The 13871-nt window shown below is 37.1% G+C and overlaps 2 protein-coding genes across 9 annotated transcripts in view; both read right to left on the bottom strand.

Annotated features, from left to right (window-relative positions):
* Positions 1 to 1380: 1380 nt before the first annotated feature.
* On the bottom strand, positions 1381 to 3047 carry LOC119556460 (homeobox protein B-H1-like). Its single transcript, XM_037868707.1, has one exon. The coding sequence runs from the start codon at positions 3016 to 3018 to the stop codon at positions 2647 to 2649; it is 372 nt and encodes a 123-aa protein (XP_037724635.1). The 5' UTR covers positions 3019 to 3047; the 3' UTR covers positions 1381 to 2646.
* Positions 3048 to 3074: 27 nt separating this feature from the next.
* Positions 3075 to 13871, bottom strand: part of LOC119556455 — a 115555-nt gene continuing 104758 nt past the window's right edge. For 5 of the 8 annotated variants that reach the window (XM_037868695.1, XM_037868698.1, XM_037868697.1 and 2 more), the window contains 9 exons: positions 13704 to 13815; positions 13445 to 13637; positions 12894 to 13102; positions 12282 to 12412; positions 11590 to 12188; positions 8658 to 8881; positions 7428 to 7734; positions 5865 to 6077; positions 3075 to 3698 (listed from right to left, as the gene is read on the bottom strand). In XM_037868695.1, the coding sequence (XP_037724623.1) occupies positions 3100 to 3698; positions 5865 to 6077; positions 7428 to 7734; positions 8658 to 8881; positions 11590 to 12188; positions 12282 to 12412; positions 12894 to 13102; positions 13445 to 13637; positions 13704 to 13815 (2587 nt within the window). In that variant the 3' untranslated portion in view covers positions 3075 to 3099. The remainder of the gene's footprint in view (positions 3699 to 5864; positions 6078 to 7427; positions 7735 to 8657; positions 8882 to 11589; positions 12189 to 12281; positions 12413 to 12893; positions 13103 to 13444; positions 13638 to 13703; positions 13816 to 13871) is intronic. The other 3 variants (XM_037868696.1, XM_037868699.1, XM_037868700.1) reach the window with 3 other exon arrangements.

Genomic DNA, 13871 nt, shown 5'->3' with positions numbered 1-13871 from the left:
TGAGGTTGTTCTATATGTGTTTTGTTTCTTTGCAGGGACTGTTTCTTAGGTCAAATACTTTATGGCTATACAAACATACACTTAGATATTGCACTTATGTAATTGTTTTCTGGTTCTCTGGACTCTCTTTACTTGTACGAACAAGTAATGGTAATTTTACAGTTTAGTATAACTATAGTTACCAGTAATTAATGTACAGGAGCGCAAGCGAACTTGTCTTGAAATGTAGATAATTATTTCTAATACTCCTTCTTGGCTTTTTTGTGGTAACAAATTAACATACAATATAAAAAACAAAACAAAAAAGCTTTCGAACAGTTAGATTATGCTTGCAATTCTCATGAACATTTAAGTACATCATATAGTAGTTCCTTAGATAATAAATTGGGTAACTCGATTTTATTGAGGGAACTGGCTTAGAGTGGGAAGAGGGCGGGGTGAGAGGAGTTTTTTTTTTGGATCAGCTTATATTGTTCAATAACATTTATTAAAAAAATTCTTTTACCTTTTACATTCATATTAATTTGGTTTCCTTTTTTTAGTTTTAAGTCTTTGTTTTACATCAGTAAGCGTTTGTTTTTTTTTTCTAATTTTTCCGTTTTTTTTGCGACTGCTTTCCCTTGCTGCATTTTATTTATTTTTATTTTTTTGGGTATCTTCGATTGTGGGTATCAAAAATCGAATGCCACAGTGGTTCCTTAACACACTAGTCTACACACCTTTCTAGGACAATCATACGCGACGTACACATATACAGTGGTCGGCATAAGTATTTTGACAAAATAAAAGTTAAGTATACTCATAACTTGAATATACTTCTTGTAAACTATAGGCATCAATGGAAAGGTAATTTCAATGCCGTTTGAATGATACAATACATTTCTTTACCCATTCAGTACTTATTGAAAAGGACGAATTTGTGTAAATCAACTTTGAAATTTTAAAAAAAAACTTTTTTCCTCGTCTTGAAAACTTAAATTTTTTGATGCAAAAAGTTTCTTCAAACAAAAATAATAGTAACTGCAAAAAGAATTTTTCAAATATCATTTTGCTTATATTTTTTATGATTTTTTGAAGGTGACAATGTCGGAAAAAATTTGTATGAAAAAGACAAAAATATGGCTCAAATGCCTGTTTTTAAGCATTTTCAAAAATTCATAAAAAATATAAGAAAAATGATTTTTGAAAAATTCTTTTTGCAGTTACTATTGTTTTTGTTTGAAGAAACTTTTTGCATCAAAAAATTTAAGTTTTCAAGACGAGGAAAAAAGTTTTTTTTAAAAATTTCAAAGTTGATTTACACAAATTCGTCCTTTTCAATAAGTACTGAATGGGTAAAGAAATGTATTGTATCATTCAAACGGCATTGAAATTACCTTTCCATTGATGCCTATAGTTTACAAGAAGTATATTCAAGTTATGAGTATACTTAACTTTTATTTTGTCAAAATACATATGCCGACCAGTGTATATATGTTGGGTAATACTTGTAGAAAATGCTTATGCCTTTGCCTGGGATCCTCCACCAATATCTTCTGAAGAGGGTGGCGGGAGGGGGTGGGTTTTGGGCCGCCGTCTCCCTCCGCTCTCTCCCTAAATACCCCCCTAAAAATCGGGGGCTCTTGTCATTCCGGGGTGAATGTAAGAGTTAACAATGTCAGTTTCGATTTGGATGGTTCGGGCGTCCTTTCGAGCGATGGGTTAGTCGCATTCACACACAAAAATCACTCACAACCAGTCACACACCCACGCACACAGTGATGAGAAGTATCTATATAAATTTGAATATTTGCCCAAATGCAATGGCCTATCTAGGTATGAAAATTTAGATTACGAAAATTTCTTTTACAACGTTTTATTATTTTATAAAGAACTAAGGGAACCTGTTCTGGAAACATTCCTTTTTCATGTCTAAAACTTCGATAATTTAGAACTGACAGGAAAACCAAATGGCGCCCAAACATTACGACTTAAGTTGAGTGACTGAAATGAAAAAGGAAATTTTTTAAACGAAACTCCAAAACGTTTTGCAATGTAAAAATAAAACGCCTTTGTCCAAATTATGTTTATAAGGACATCCTTCTTGAATTACTTAACTTTAGTAACTATTATAATTTTGAAACACAATATCGTTTATACCAATTTTTTTTTAAAATAAATAAGAATGCACATTTTAACCAAATCGCTTTGCGAACCATAGTGTGCCAAACAAAGTAATACACTTTTTATTTAAGCTAAGGCATATGGTTAGAAAATAAAAAAAGCACTTGAATTAATTATTTTTTAAAAATAGAATTCAGGTTAGGCGGTTCAAGATTTTTATGTTAGGTAAAAAATATTCTCCCAATCACTGCTCAGATTCATTCGTTATATTCATTAAAAAGTGTATCCTAAATATTAGAAATTCGCCATTGAAACTTGATTTTTGTACATAGTAATTTTATTTTTTGGCGAATTTTGTCTGAAAGTAAGAACAGTTTTGTAGAACAAAGAAGTTTTTTACTTCTACGACGCTATAATTCCCAACGGGTTCTAGCTGTCAGCTGAAGAGGTTTTTTTTTTTTTTTTGGTTTTTCTTTTCAATTTAAGGTTTGGCGAATTTCCGTATATTAGGTTTACATTTTGACTCAGTCACACTGGGTTGGTTTAGTAACGCCGACCACTGCCGCTGCTGCCGCTGGCGCAACCGCCGTCCCCGCTGCTCCCGCTGGCCCCATCGGCCGCCCATCTCTTGCGGCGCGCCTCCTTGGCGGCCTGCATTTGGGCGGCCACCCGGCTGGTGCTCGGGGCATTATCGAAGCTGGCATACAGCTCCACCTCCTCGTCGGTGGCGTCGCGTGGGGCATTGTGCTGGAGGGGATGGGGATTCTGCAGCGGATGCTGCATCTCGAGGGCGGCGGCCAGGGAGGCCATGGCATAAGCACGGGCATCGATGGGTTGCGCGTTCTGATGGTGGTGGTGGTTCTGTTGGTGGTGGTGCTGGTGCTGCTGCTGGTGGACAACTACTGTGGCATCCATATCCGATTGCTGCTCATGCTGCTGCTGGAGGTGCTGCTGCTGCTGCTGCTGCTCCAAATCGAAACTCACATTCTTACTGTCTCATCCACCCCGGTGGACCTGGACGGTGGCCTCGGCGGACTCCTGCTGGCGCAACTGCTGACGGTACGCATCCAACTCGGGCATCCGATAGGTGCCCAGATTCACCTGCACCATGAGCGTCTCCATAATGCGTTCGTTCTTCATCGACTTGGAGGGCAGGACGACGGTGAGCAGCTCGCTGGGCGAGATACGGCACAGGTTCAGATCCCGCGTCAGCCGCTCCATAATGCACTCGAACTCGAACTGGGTGTCCTTGTTGGGATGGTTCTTCAGCTTGCCCACCTTGTGCTGGGCCCACGCCAGCATCGCCTCGAATTTGCGGATCTCCGGCGTCTGCAGCTCCCGGCACATGATCATCTGGACCATCGATTCGGAGAGATGCAGGAACTCCGGGCACTTGAACAGCGAGTGCGCCTTGCTCTCCACGAACGACAGGATCATGTTGACCAGCTCGGAGGCGGATGTGTAGCGCCAGTAGTAGTTCTCCAGCGAGATGAGCATCGGGCAGACCACCTCGATGCGGAGGAACTGCTTGCAGTGGTGGAAGCACGCCTGCAGCAGCTCCGGCAGGTCGTAGTGCTCCGCGGCGCACAGCAGGCCTGCAAAAATATTACAAATAATTATTAATTACTACTAAAAAGTTATTAAAAATGTGAAGAGTTTAATCTACCAGATGCATCTACAAGATTCGATTTTATACCCTTGCAGAGGGTATGATGATTTCAGTCAGAAGTTTGCAACGCAGTGAAGGGGACGTTTCCGACCCCATAAAGCATATATATTCTTGATCAGCATGACTAGACGAGTCGATCTAGCCATGTCCGTCTGTCCGTCCATTTCTACGCAAGCTAGTTTCTCAGCTTTAAAGCTATCGGGCTGGAACTTTCTCAAAAGTTTTCTTTCTTTTGCAGGTAGTATATAAGTTGGAACCAGCTGGATCGGACAACTATATCTTATAGCTTCCATATGAACAATTGGAAAAAAAAATTTTTTTAAATCTATCTTTGGTGTTTTTTAACATATAACCTCCTACGCTTGGAAATAACATTTTTTTAGTTCTGAATTTCGAATTTTATTTTATCAAAATCGGACGACTATGTCATATAGCTGCCATAGGAACGATCGGAAAATTGGTGGGAAAATAATATGAAACAAATTATACCTTCGGTGTTTTTGACATATTATCTTATACTATTGGGAATATCATTTTTTGTATTTTTAAGAACTTCGAATCAAATTTAATAATTACAACTGCAAGGGTATACAAACTTCGGCTTGCCGAAGTTAACTTCCTTTCTTGTTTTATTATTAGATAATAAATAATTGGAAACGATACATCTATAATTTATTTTTTTATATTAAGTGGAAATCATGTTTTACCATTTATATCTTTCATCTTTTCTAATCAGTTAGTTTTTAATGTAAGTGTGATTGGAATACATTTAATAACAATTAATAATAATTATAAGCTAAATTGGTCTTAAAACATTTGGCCTAAGCAAATTTTAATCAGTTAACATTTTTATTTCAAGCATTGTAATTAAATTTAAATTAATTAATTTTTTTTAAGAAACTGTAACTGACCATAATTTGCATAGGTCGCACTTCATTTTCAAGTATCAATACTTAAACAATAATTATAATTAATCTGAAATAAATTATTGACATTTTCAGACGTAATTTATTTATAGTTGTTATTGTTTTCTACATTTTTCTTAACTTACATATTTCAAAAAGTCCAAAAGATTATTTTATTAAAATTTAAACAAAGTTTTTTACAAATAAATCTAATCTCTTTGTGAATAATATTTGTAGTACAACTAAATGTCACCAGTTATATAATTTCCCATTATGCATTTATAGCTAGAATGTATAATGTATTTGTAAAAATAATTAAAATAAAAAAGAGACATTATGGTCTAAAATTCTATATTTCGTTTTTAGTTTATTTAAAAAATTTTATATAAAAGATTCTAAAAAAATATTTTGAATCATTCTTCAGGTTAAACAAAAAAACACTTTGCTAAGAATTCGCAGCCAAAATTTTTACATTTCAATAGCGTTTTAATACAAATTCTTGTACAATCTTTTTATTCATTATGTCACATACAAATCGAAAAAAATTAAAGTCTATTCGCAGTAGGGTTGTCAAAATTTTTAAAAATATCGTATCGATGATATTTGGTTTTTGAAAAAATATAATGATATTTGAAAACATCAATTTAAAATATCGATATATCGATGATATTTTTTATTTTTTCAAAAAATTTTTAAATTTTAATGGGAGAGGACATCACAGGCGGCTCATTTAAAATTCACAGCGCACAGTACCCTTAATAATTTGCTTTCACAAACAAGATGTGAAGAAATTCAAGAAATCGGAAAATATTATCAAATCAATTTCACATTTTTTATTAAATACGAGAATGCTATAATGAAAGCTTAGGTTCTTTATATATTTTGATGCAATAATCACGAATTTGTCCAGGAAAACGGTCTCCAAAAAAGGATTTAAAAAAAATGTTTTAAATTTATAGGAGTTCTAAAAAACCCGAAAGCCATTAGAAAGGACCAAAATGTCATTTACAAATAACATCGATATTCGATATTTCGGCCGAAAAAAATATTGCTATGACAATATATTTTTTTTACAAATTATCATCGATATATCGATATTTTGATATATTTTCGACATCCCTAATTCGCAGTTCAAGCTAGTTTAGTCAGTGGGATCGCGTAGAACTAAAGAATTCGCGTTTTCTCACCTGGTATGGAGACGCAGGTCAGCGGACAGGTGCCCGTGTGCAGGTAGTCGAGCAGGACCCGGAACGTGTCCGGATCGAACTCGATGATGTTGAACTCGGTTTGGGCCAATTTGGCGCGATCTACCTTCTGGGCGTCGGCGCAGACGGAGAGGCGTGGCACGGCCAGCTGGTTGTTGCCCGGCTTGTCCTTGTCCTTGTCCTTGCTGTCCCTGTCTGCAGGCGCCAGTGGGTGGTGTTATCGAGTAAGAGGGGGCGTTGGTCAATCGGTAATCGGTCATCGGTTGTCGACAGTCGTTAGTCGGTTAGTCGGTTATTGGTGATCGGTTATCGTCAAAATTAACGAAATGAAAAAAGAATCGATTGCAAAGCAAGAGCCGCAAATTATAATTGCAAATCATATAATTTGTCAGTCGGCAATAAAACAATTGGCGAAACCAAAGGCATTAAGTTAAGAAGTTTGTTTTGAGTGGCGTGAGTGACGGGTTTTTATTTTTTTTTTATTTGTATTTTTTTTGGGAGTGGTGAGGCGTTTGGCGAGTCACGTGAGATGAGAAAATGACAAAATTTTGTTTGTTTGTTTAATTTACGTTTCACGTTGAATGGAATTTTGTTGAGATTAACAAAAGAGAGAAATATAGAGTACAGATTGTAGATATAGGATAGTGGAAACAAGGAGTCAAGTAGTGAAAGTAATAGAGAAAGTCAAATAAGAGTTCAAAACAGTTTGGTGTCGAATCCAATTGTTCAAAAATATCACATAACAGTAAAAATGCAAGCAGTTGTGGTGAGTAGAGGTGAAATGGAGTGGAATGTGGGAATGTTTTGTGGTGAATTTCATATTAAGTATACGTAAATTATATTTTATTTTAATTATTTCGAGGTTTAAAGTTGAAATTAAAATTAAGAAATTATGAAAAACAATTTAAACGGTATATGGGGCAGGTAAAATAAATAAGCATTGGTAATACAGACATACAGATGATTTTTGATTGAGGATATTTGAGTTATCAGGTATATTAAAGATCACATCAAGTGCAGTATAATTCAAACAGAAAGTGGGTATATTTAAAAAAATAGTTATTTGGCCAATTGTACAAGGGATGCATTGTAAAAATTTTTGCAAACGAAAGAACAACGTCCAGAATATTTTAGGCGATTAACCAAATGGCATCAAAAGAAACACAACAATAAGGTTTGGTGTTCGGTCGAAACAAGACATACGATCGGGTGTATTTATAGAGTTCAGGACATTTATATATAAGTCAGTTGAGATCGTGAGATGGTTATATAGAGTACGCAGAGTTTTTTTTTTTAGGTTGAGGCAAAGATGTGCGGCGTGCGTTTTTCAAGTTGCATATTTAAGATTGGTATTTAAGGGATGCAAAGTTGGTGATTTTTAAGGACGCAAGGGCGCAGACGGTGGACGTATAGTTTACGTAGTGTGGAAATGCGGAAAATCAACACATATCGCACAGGAGAGAAAGGAGAGAAGAGAACAAAAGAGAGCGGAGAGAAAAGAACACGCATCGATATGGTTGCATTGCACCGACTGAAAACCCTTACTCGAACAATCTGTCGACGAGATCCACTTCTTCTTGTCGTCCGGATTCAGCTGGTTGGTGTTCTTGTTCCGGATCGATCTGCCCCATCCGGCCGTGATGGTCCCCAGCCGGGAGAAGGCCCGCTTCACCATCGGCGACGAGGGCACGCTCTTGGGCCGGATCGAGTCGGAGTCGGGAACGGTCAGGTAGTTGTTGCTCTTGGGCTTCTGGTTCTGCGGGGACACCAGCGAGGGAGCCGGCCGCGCAAAGATCTCCGCCACGGGAATCTGCGGCGATCCGAAGCCCGTCTGAATGCCATACAGCATTTCCTAAAAAAAATACAAATATATTAAGGGAGCGTAGGAGCGTGGAGCAAAAATTAAAAAAAAAACCTATTCTATTTATATGTGTTTCAGCATTGCCAGAGAAAAGAGTCAGATAAATATATACAAGTATTAATAAGATATTTAGCAACAGTTATTGGTACTTTGTGATTTTTTCTTTTGCCCCTTCTAAATGTGGAAAATATTGGTTTACTTTAAGAGCATTAGTATTTACCACCCCTAGAATTTTACCATTGAATTTTTTTTTGGAAAATGCTCAATGGATGTCAGCTACTTTTTGCTTTTAAACTTTTGAAAAATATTAATTGTTGGAAAAGTGACATTCCAAAAACGAATCGTTCGTCACTGCACCCCTATAATTAAGGTCAGATTTCGATCTATAAATGTTATTTTCCGGGTTGCCTTAAAAGTCTAAATATGTCTAAATAGAAACAATACAAGTTAGGCTGGGTTTAATTAATGTTCGATTATTCTGCTGCTTAACTATTAAATGTATGTGAACTTTTATTTTGTACCCATATGTATATGTAGGTACCCCTCAGTATTTAGATGGTAATTGTTACTTATAGTTCAAAAAATCATAGGGAGAATTGACTTATGCACTGCAAAATACTTTTTGCAAGTATTTCCAAAATACAACTCAAACATTATTAAAAATTCAAAATTATAAAGAAGCCATGTTTTTAAAATATTCAAAATGGAGCTATAATAACGGCAAACTGCCTATGAGTAACCTTGATACCGTCATTTTATATGTCTCATACGCACTGTTGTTAGGGTGGAAATTTAGTTTGGCACTCATAAGCACTGCCATCAATGTTTGTAACCAATTTGTTTGCATTTTGTTATTAAGAGTGATGTTTTTCAAGGCGAATAGCAATTCGACCTATAAATTCCATGAAACTAACCTGAAAGACTCGACTCCGCACACCAAGGATCGCCCGGACCCCGATAAATCGAGCCTTTTGCTTGGACTGGCCCACCAGGAATACGACATCGAAGAGATGGGCGTTGGTCAGGCACGATGGTTCTTCGTTTAGGAATACGCGGGTAAAGTCCTTGGCCAGCTGGTCGTAGTCCTCGAATTGATCGCGAACGGAATCCAGAAGTGGTGACGAGGGTCGCATGTGACCTGCGAAAAAACAATAGAAACAAATTCCCTTATCACTCGGATACTTTTTAATTTCAACTCTATTCAAAAATCACTATATAAATCATTGGGATGTAGTCGCTGAAAGAAATTTCTTTGAGAGTTAAAAGTCATGCATGTGGCATGCTTATTTTCGTATGTAAATATGGTTAAGACTGTGTTTAAGTGTGCAGGGAGGGTAAAAATGTTGTAACTGTTCTAAATCTTCTTTAACAATTTTAATCTAAAGTATTGTACAAATAGAACCAATTTTTTTCGAATTTAACGACTTATTTTTGAGAAAGAAAGAACCTTGGCATCATGTGGCATATGGCAAACATCATAAAAGGGAGATGAGGCACCACCCTTATAGACCCAATCACACATCTCGTTGTGTGGCTGGTTTTATTGCATTTTAAGTGGAATTTATGAAGGTGGTTGCAATAAACATACACAATCGAATAATTAAAACTGGGAGATATAAGTTCAATAAAGTCTCCACTGACCATATAATTGAGTGGTTCTATGAGTATACATATATGCATACAGCTGAGTTCAGTTACAAAATAATAGCTGAACTGAAAATATTAAAAGGATTTTAAACTTACTTCATTTGTTTTATATTTATTTAATTAAAGTCTGGTTTTGATCTCGGAAACCATAGAAACTAGAACGTTTTGGCATGCAGATTCTTGGGCTTCCTGCGCAGCGCAACGCCCACTTTAACGCCCACAAACGACTAAAACACTAAAACCCGTCCAATATTTTGGCAAAATTTGAATGAGAGTTCGTTCTTATTAACAATACCCATCTACAAGCCAAAAATTATTGAAATCGGACTACCAATTATAAAGTTATAACCGAATAAAAATCAATATTTTGCAAATTCAATCGAGATTGCACGCCACATGAAGCAAATCAACTGTTTAAAAACCATTTTCGTATTTAGTGTAACTTTTTTTTTAACTTTTTCATTAGCTTTATAAGGTAAATCTATATAATTATTGCTTGTTGACCACTCCTATTATTATGAACACAGCTGTGTTCGTACAGTGTACAATGTAAACTTATAGAACCCCGAAATTATGCAGTTCCCCAATCGCATTGAAATGGAAATGCCAAACTATTGGGGCAGTAATTTACATAATATCAATACGGATAGTTCCCATTGGGGGATCACTTCCGGGTTTTCTCAGTGTGTTTGTGTGTGTGAGCGGGGGACGGTGGTCTCTGTGGGTGTGTAAGTGTGCATGAATAAATCAAATTAGATTTGTGTTGTCTAGTGCAACAAATAACAACAAATAAATAACAAGAAATCCAAACAAAATCACAACAAACAGCAACAGCAACGACACACCACCAACAACAGCAACAACATCCTAGGCTGGGTGGTGTTCAGTGGGTGGTTTTGTGGGTGGTGATGGGAGGCTGGAACAATAGATATCCCCCCACTGATAAAATAACACAAACATGAACAATATTTCTTGGCCGGACAAGTGTCGGTGTGCGCAGATAAAGGACCAGCAGATTGTCCTTGTGGGGGGGTCAGAGTTGACACGAGAGAGAGAGGGGGGGGGAGGGGGAGAAAGTAGGAGAAAGTGAGACAGCCCTGTGATTGCTTCGAGCGACGACTGCACGTTTCCGGTGGGCACAAACACAGCCGGATGTGTTAATGGCGGAAACGGAAGTGTCAGTGTGTGTTTCTCCCTCTCTCTCTCTCTCCAGCTCTCTGCCTCTTGCCTCTCCCTCCCTCTCAGCGGGTGAAAGTTCAACCGAAAGCAAGACAAAACGATTAATCAAACATACTCGTACAGCAGCCGTGTCACAAAGGACCAAATGCAAATGTCCTTTATTCTATTTTCGTTTTTTTTATTTTTTGTTCGCCTGCCAGTAATGCCTGCAATTTGTTCTCGCGATTTGTTTATAAATCTCCTTAAAGTCGGACGGAAAGTAGAAAATCTTAGCGATTTGCTTAAAGGCCAAGGAAAGGAAATGCAAGATAGAAGCTGATTTAAAGAGCTTGCTCCTTTCTTGCGCAAAAAAGGATATCTTTAACTTTATGACTGAACTAACTTTTTTATTTACGTTAGACATTTTTCGTTGCCAACTAATGGTGCTAAATTTGCAAAATCAATTATAATATCTTACTCATTTACGAAGTAAAGTATAAAGTAAATATATACATCAAGCATTAGATGTTGTCTATACAAACATGCATCGATACTGGTATTCATTTAAGTAAATAAATAACTATTTAATTGAACAAAAAGCCCTAAAAGATGTTTTAAGTATATACATCTGATACAGTTTTCAGAACTAAATAAATTAGATGCCTCTTTCAAAAACATGATTGACTATAAGGTCTATAAAAAAACCAACTAAATTATTTTTATGATTTTTTATCTAATTCTGAAACCCCAAAAACCTTGCAAATTTCCAGGCTTCGATATATGATTTAAGACTTATCATGAGAACACTTTATTAACTTTTTATGATATTCCTCACTTGTAATAGAGATAAATCCCCAAAGATCTGGCCCACATCGGTTTTAATAATTTGCATTTGGGATTTTCTTTAATGTTCCTGGTGAGCCAAGGAAAATGTATATATTGAGTAGTCATTCATCAAAGCCAGGCAAAAAACATGCGGACCAAGGGGGAAAGGGGTGAAAGGGGGCGGTGAAAGGTGGTCCGGGGGCGTGGCACACATACTATGCCTCGCACACAGGTGCAACATGGCACAACACGACGTGTGTGTGAGTGACGACGTTGACAATTGCAGATGTTGCAGGTGTTGCAGTAGTTGTTGTGGCACCAATTGTTGTTGCTGTTGGCTCTCAAGTAGTGGCTGTTGCTGTTGTTGTTGCTCATAGTAATTGTTGTTGTTGTTGTGTCTGTGTGTGGCTGTAGTGTTGTTGTTGTTGTTTTTATTGTTATTGTTGTTGTGTGATTGCAACTCATTGGCATTGTTATTGCAATAGCAGCAGATGTTGTGCGACGGCAAGTGTTGCAAGTGCGGCATATGTTGCTGCTGCTGCTGCTGCTGCATCAGCAACTGCTGCTGCTGTTCGTGATGTGTGTTGTTGTCTAGGACTCGGGCATGCAACATTTTGATATATTCATCCTCACCGATCGGTCGCCAACTGCCCCTTCTATACGGCTTCGGTATCTGTCCAGTTTCCGCATGATTCGATAGATTCATCACCAGATCCTCGAGCATCTGCGATCGCGTTCGCTCCTGCATTCGGGCGAATTTCGGTGCCGAATACGAGGCCCTCTCCCCATTCACGATCTTCGTCAGCAGCCATTCCCTAGGGAAAACCAGATTTTAGGGGGGATATCCCGTGGGAAATTGGGGGGGGGGTTTCTTTATATATATGAAGTTCCCAGAAGTCGAAACTCACCGGAACATCGGGCCCTTCTCGAAAACGGACTGCTCCCACAGGTAGGGCTTGTAGGCACCCACCTCGTCGCGGGTCACCACGGACACCTCGTATCTCGTTGGCTTGTGTTTGATCCTCGCCGAAACACGAACCTTTTGGAGAAGAGAAAGTTGGGGTTTAGTACACATAGAGAGATATTCAAATACATTGTTCTTGAATTGAGAACATTCGTTCTTAAAAACCATGTAAGTACGTTTTGATATCCATGTTCTCAATTTAAGAATGAAATGGTGAGAAGAGAAAAGTCAAATTTAGGTTTTTTAACCATTTTTTTAGTTGTTTAGTTTATTTGTTAAGATATACAATGTAAATATCGCCAATTCTACTTGATTCAAGAACAATGAAAACATTTTGAATGTTAAAAAATGTCGTTCTATTTCTAAGAACATTTTCAACTCAGATGAGAACGTAAGAGTACTCTCTGTGTAATAATAATGTTAGTAATAATAATAATAACAACAAAAACGATTTGTTCTTAAACTATAATATGTAATAATAAATATTAATATGAAATGATGTATACTTTATATTATATGTGTGTGACTAGTATTAATAAAGGTAATCAGGACTTACCAGGATAAAGGTGTGCAGGAAATGGCTCTTGATGCAGGCGGGACTGAAGCGGGTGTTATCCGCCTCCAAGAAGACCACGCAGACGATATCGTTGCCGATGTGGCGCTTCCTTTGGAGCTTCTGCGGATCGTGCTTCTCATATGGCAGCAAAGTGGACACATGGAACATGATCTCGATGTTGCGCCAGTTCGTATAGACGGAGAAGAGACCTTTAAAGATGGTGTACAAAGATTATGGAAAATATTAAAACCGTTTCATTAAGTATGTCTGGGTTTTTCATGGTTAGATAATAAATATATTAATTTTTGATAGCACATCTAGTATTAATAAAAATAAACTAAAACAAAATCAATTATTTCAGCGGTCGGCACTCGATCATTTGCTGGCGACTGCTGATTTAAATACTTAAAAGTAATTAATGATATTTAGAAATGATTAAATGGCAATCTTAAAATTACTGGATATAAGAAAAAATATTAGATTTTCTTAAAAACAAATTTTAAAAAGTAAAATTGAAATTGTAAAATATAAAAATATGTAGTTCCACTCACCTGTCAGGTCGTGCACCGTATCAAGGCCACCTTTGTATTTATCAAATCCGCGCAGCCGGACTCGATCGCCCAGAAGCGTGAGGAATTCGTCGAAGAGCGGTGAATTTTCATTATTGTCCAGAATTTGCTCTTCGGTATACTGATCCTCTTTGACAAATATGACGCCAACTTTTAACTCTGATTTTATAAAAACCTATCGAGCGGTAATCGTGTATTTTAAAATACAAACTTTATTTTACGCCATCAGATAAGTACAAACCTGATCTAATTTTAATAATTCCTCTGGCGTATCGGGTAATTGTCCTAACGTTAAGGGTGGATTTAAATTAACTTCTTTACCTAAAGATCTAACTACCTCCTCGCGATTATATCTGTAAAATGGTAATATTTTCAAATTACATTAGGAAGTTACACTTTTATGAATCTA

The sequence above is a fragment of the Drosophila subpulchrella genome, chromosome X (assembly GCF_014743375.2).
Source record: "Drosophila subpulchrella strain 33 F10 #4 breed RU33 chromosome X, RU_Dsub_v1.1 Primary Assembly, whole genome shotgun sequence".
In the NCBI taxonomy this organism is placed as follows: domain Eukaryota; kingdom Metazoa; phylum Arthropoda; class Insecta; order Diptera; family Drosophilidae; genus Drosophila; species Drosophila subpulchrella.
Note: the sequence above shows the minus strand (reverse complement) of the source record. Positions and strands in the feature narration are given on the sequence as shown.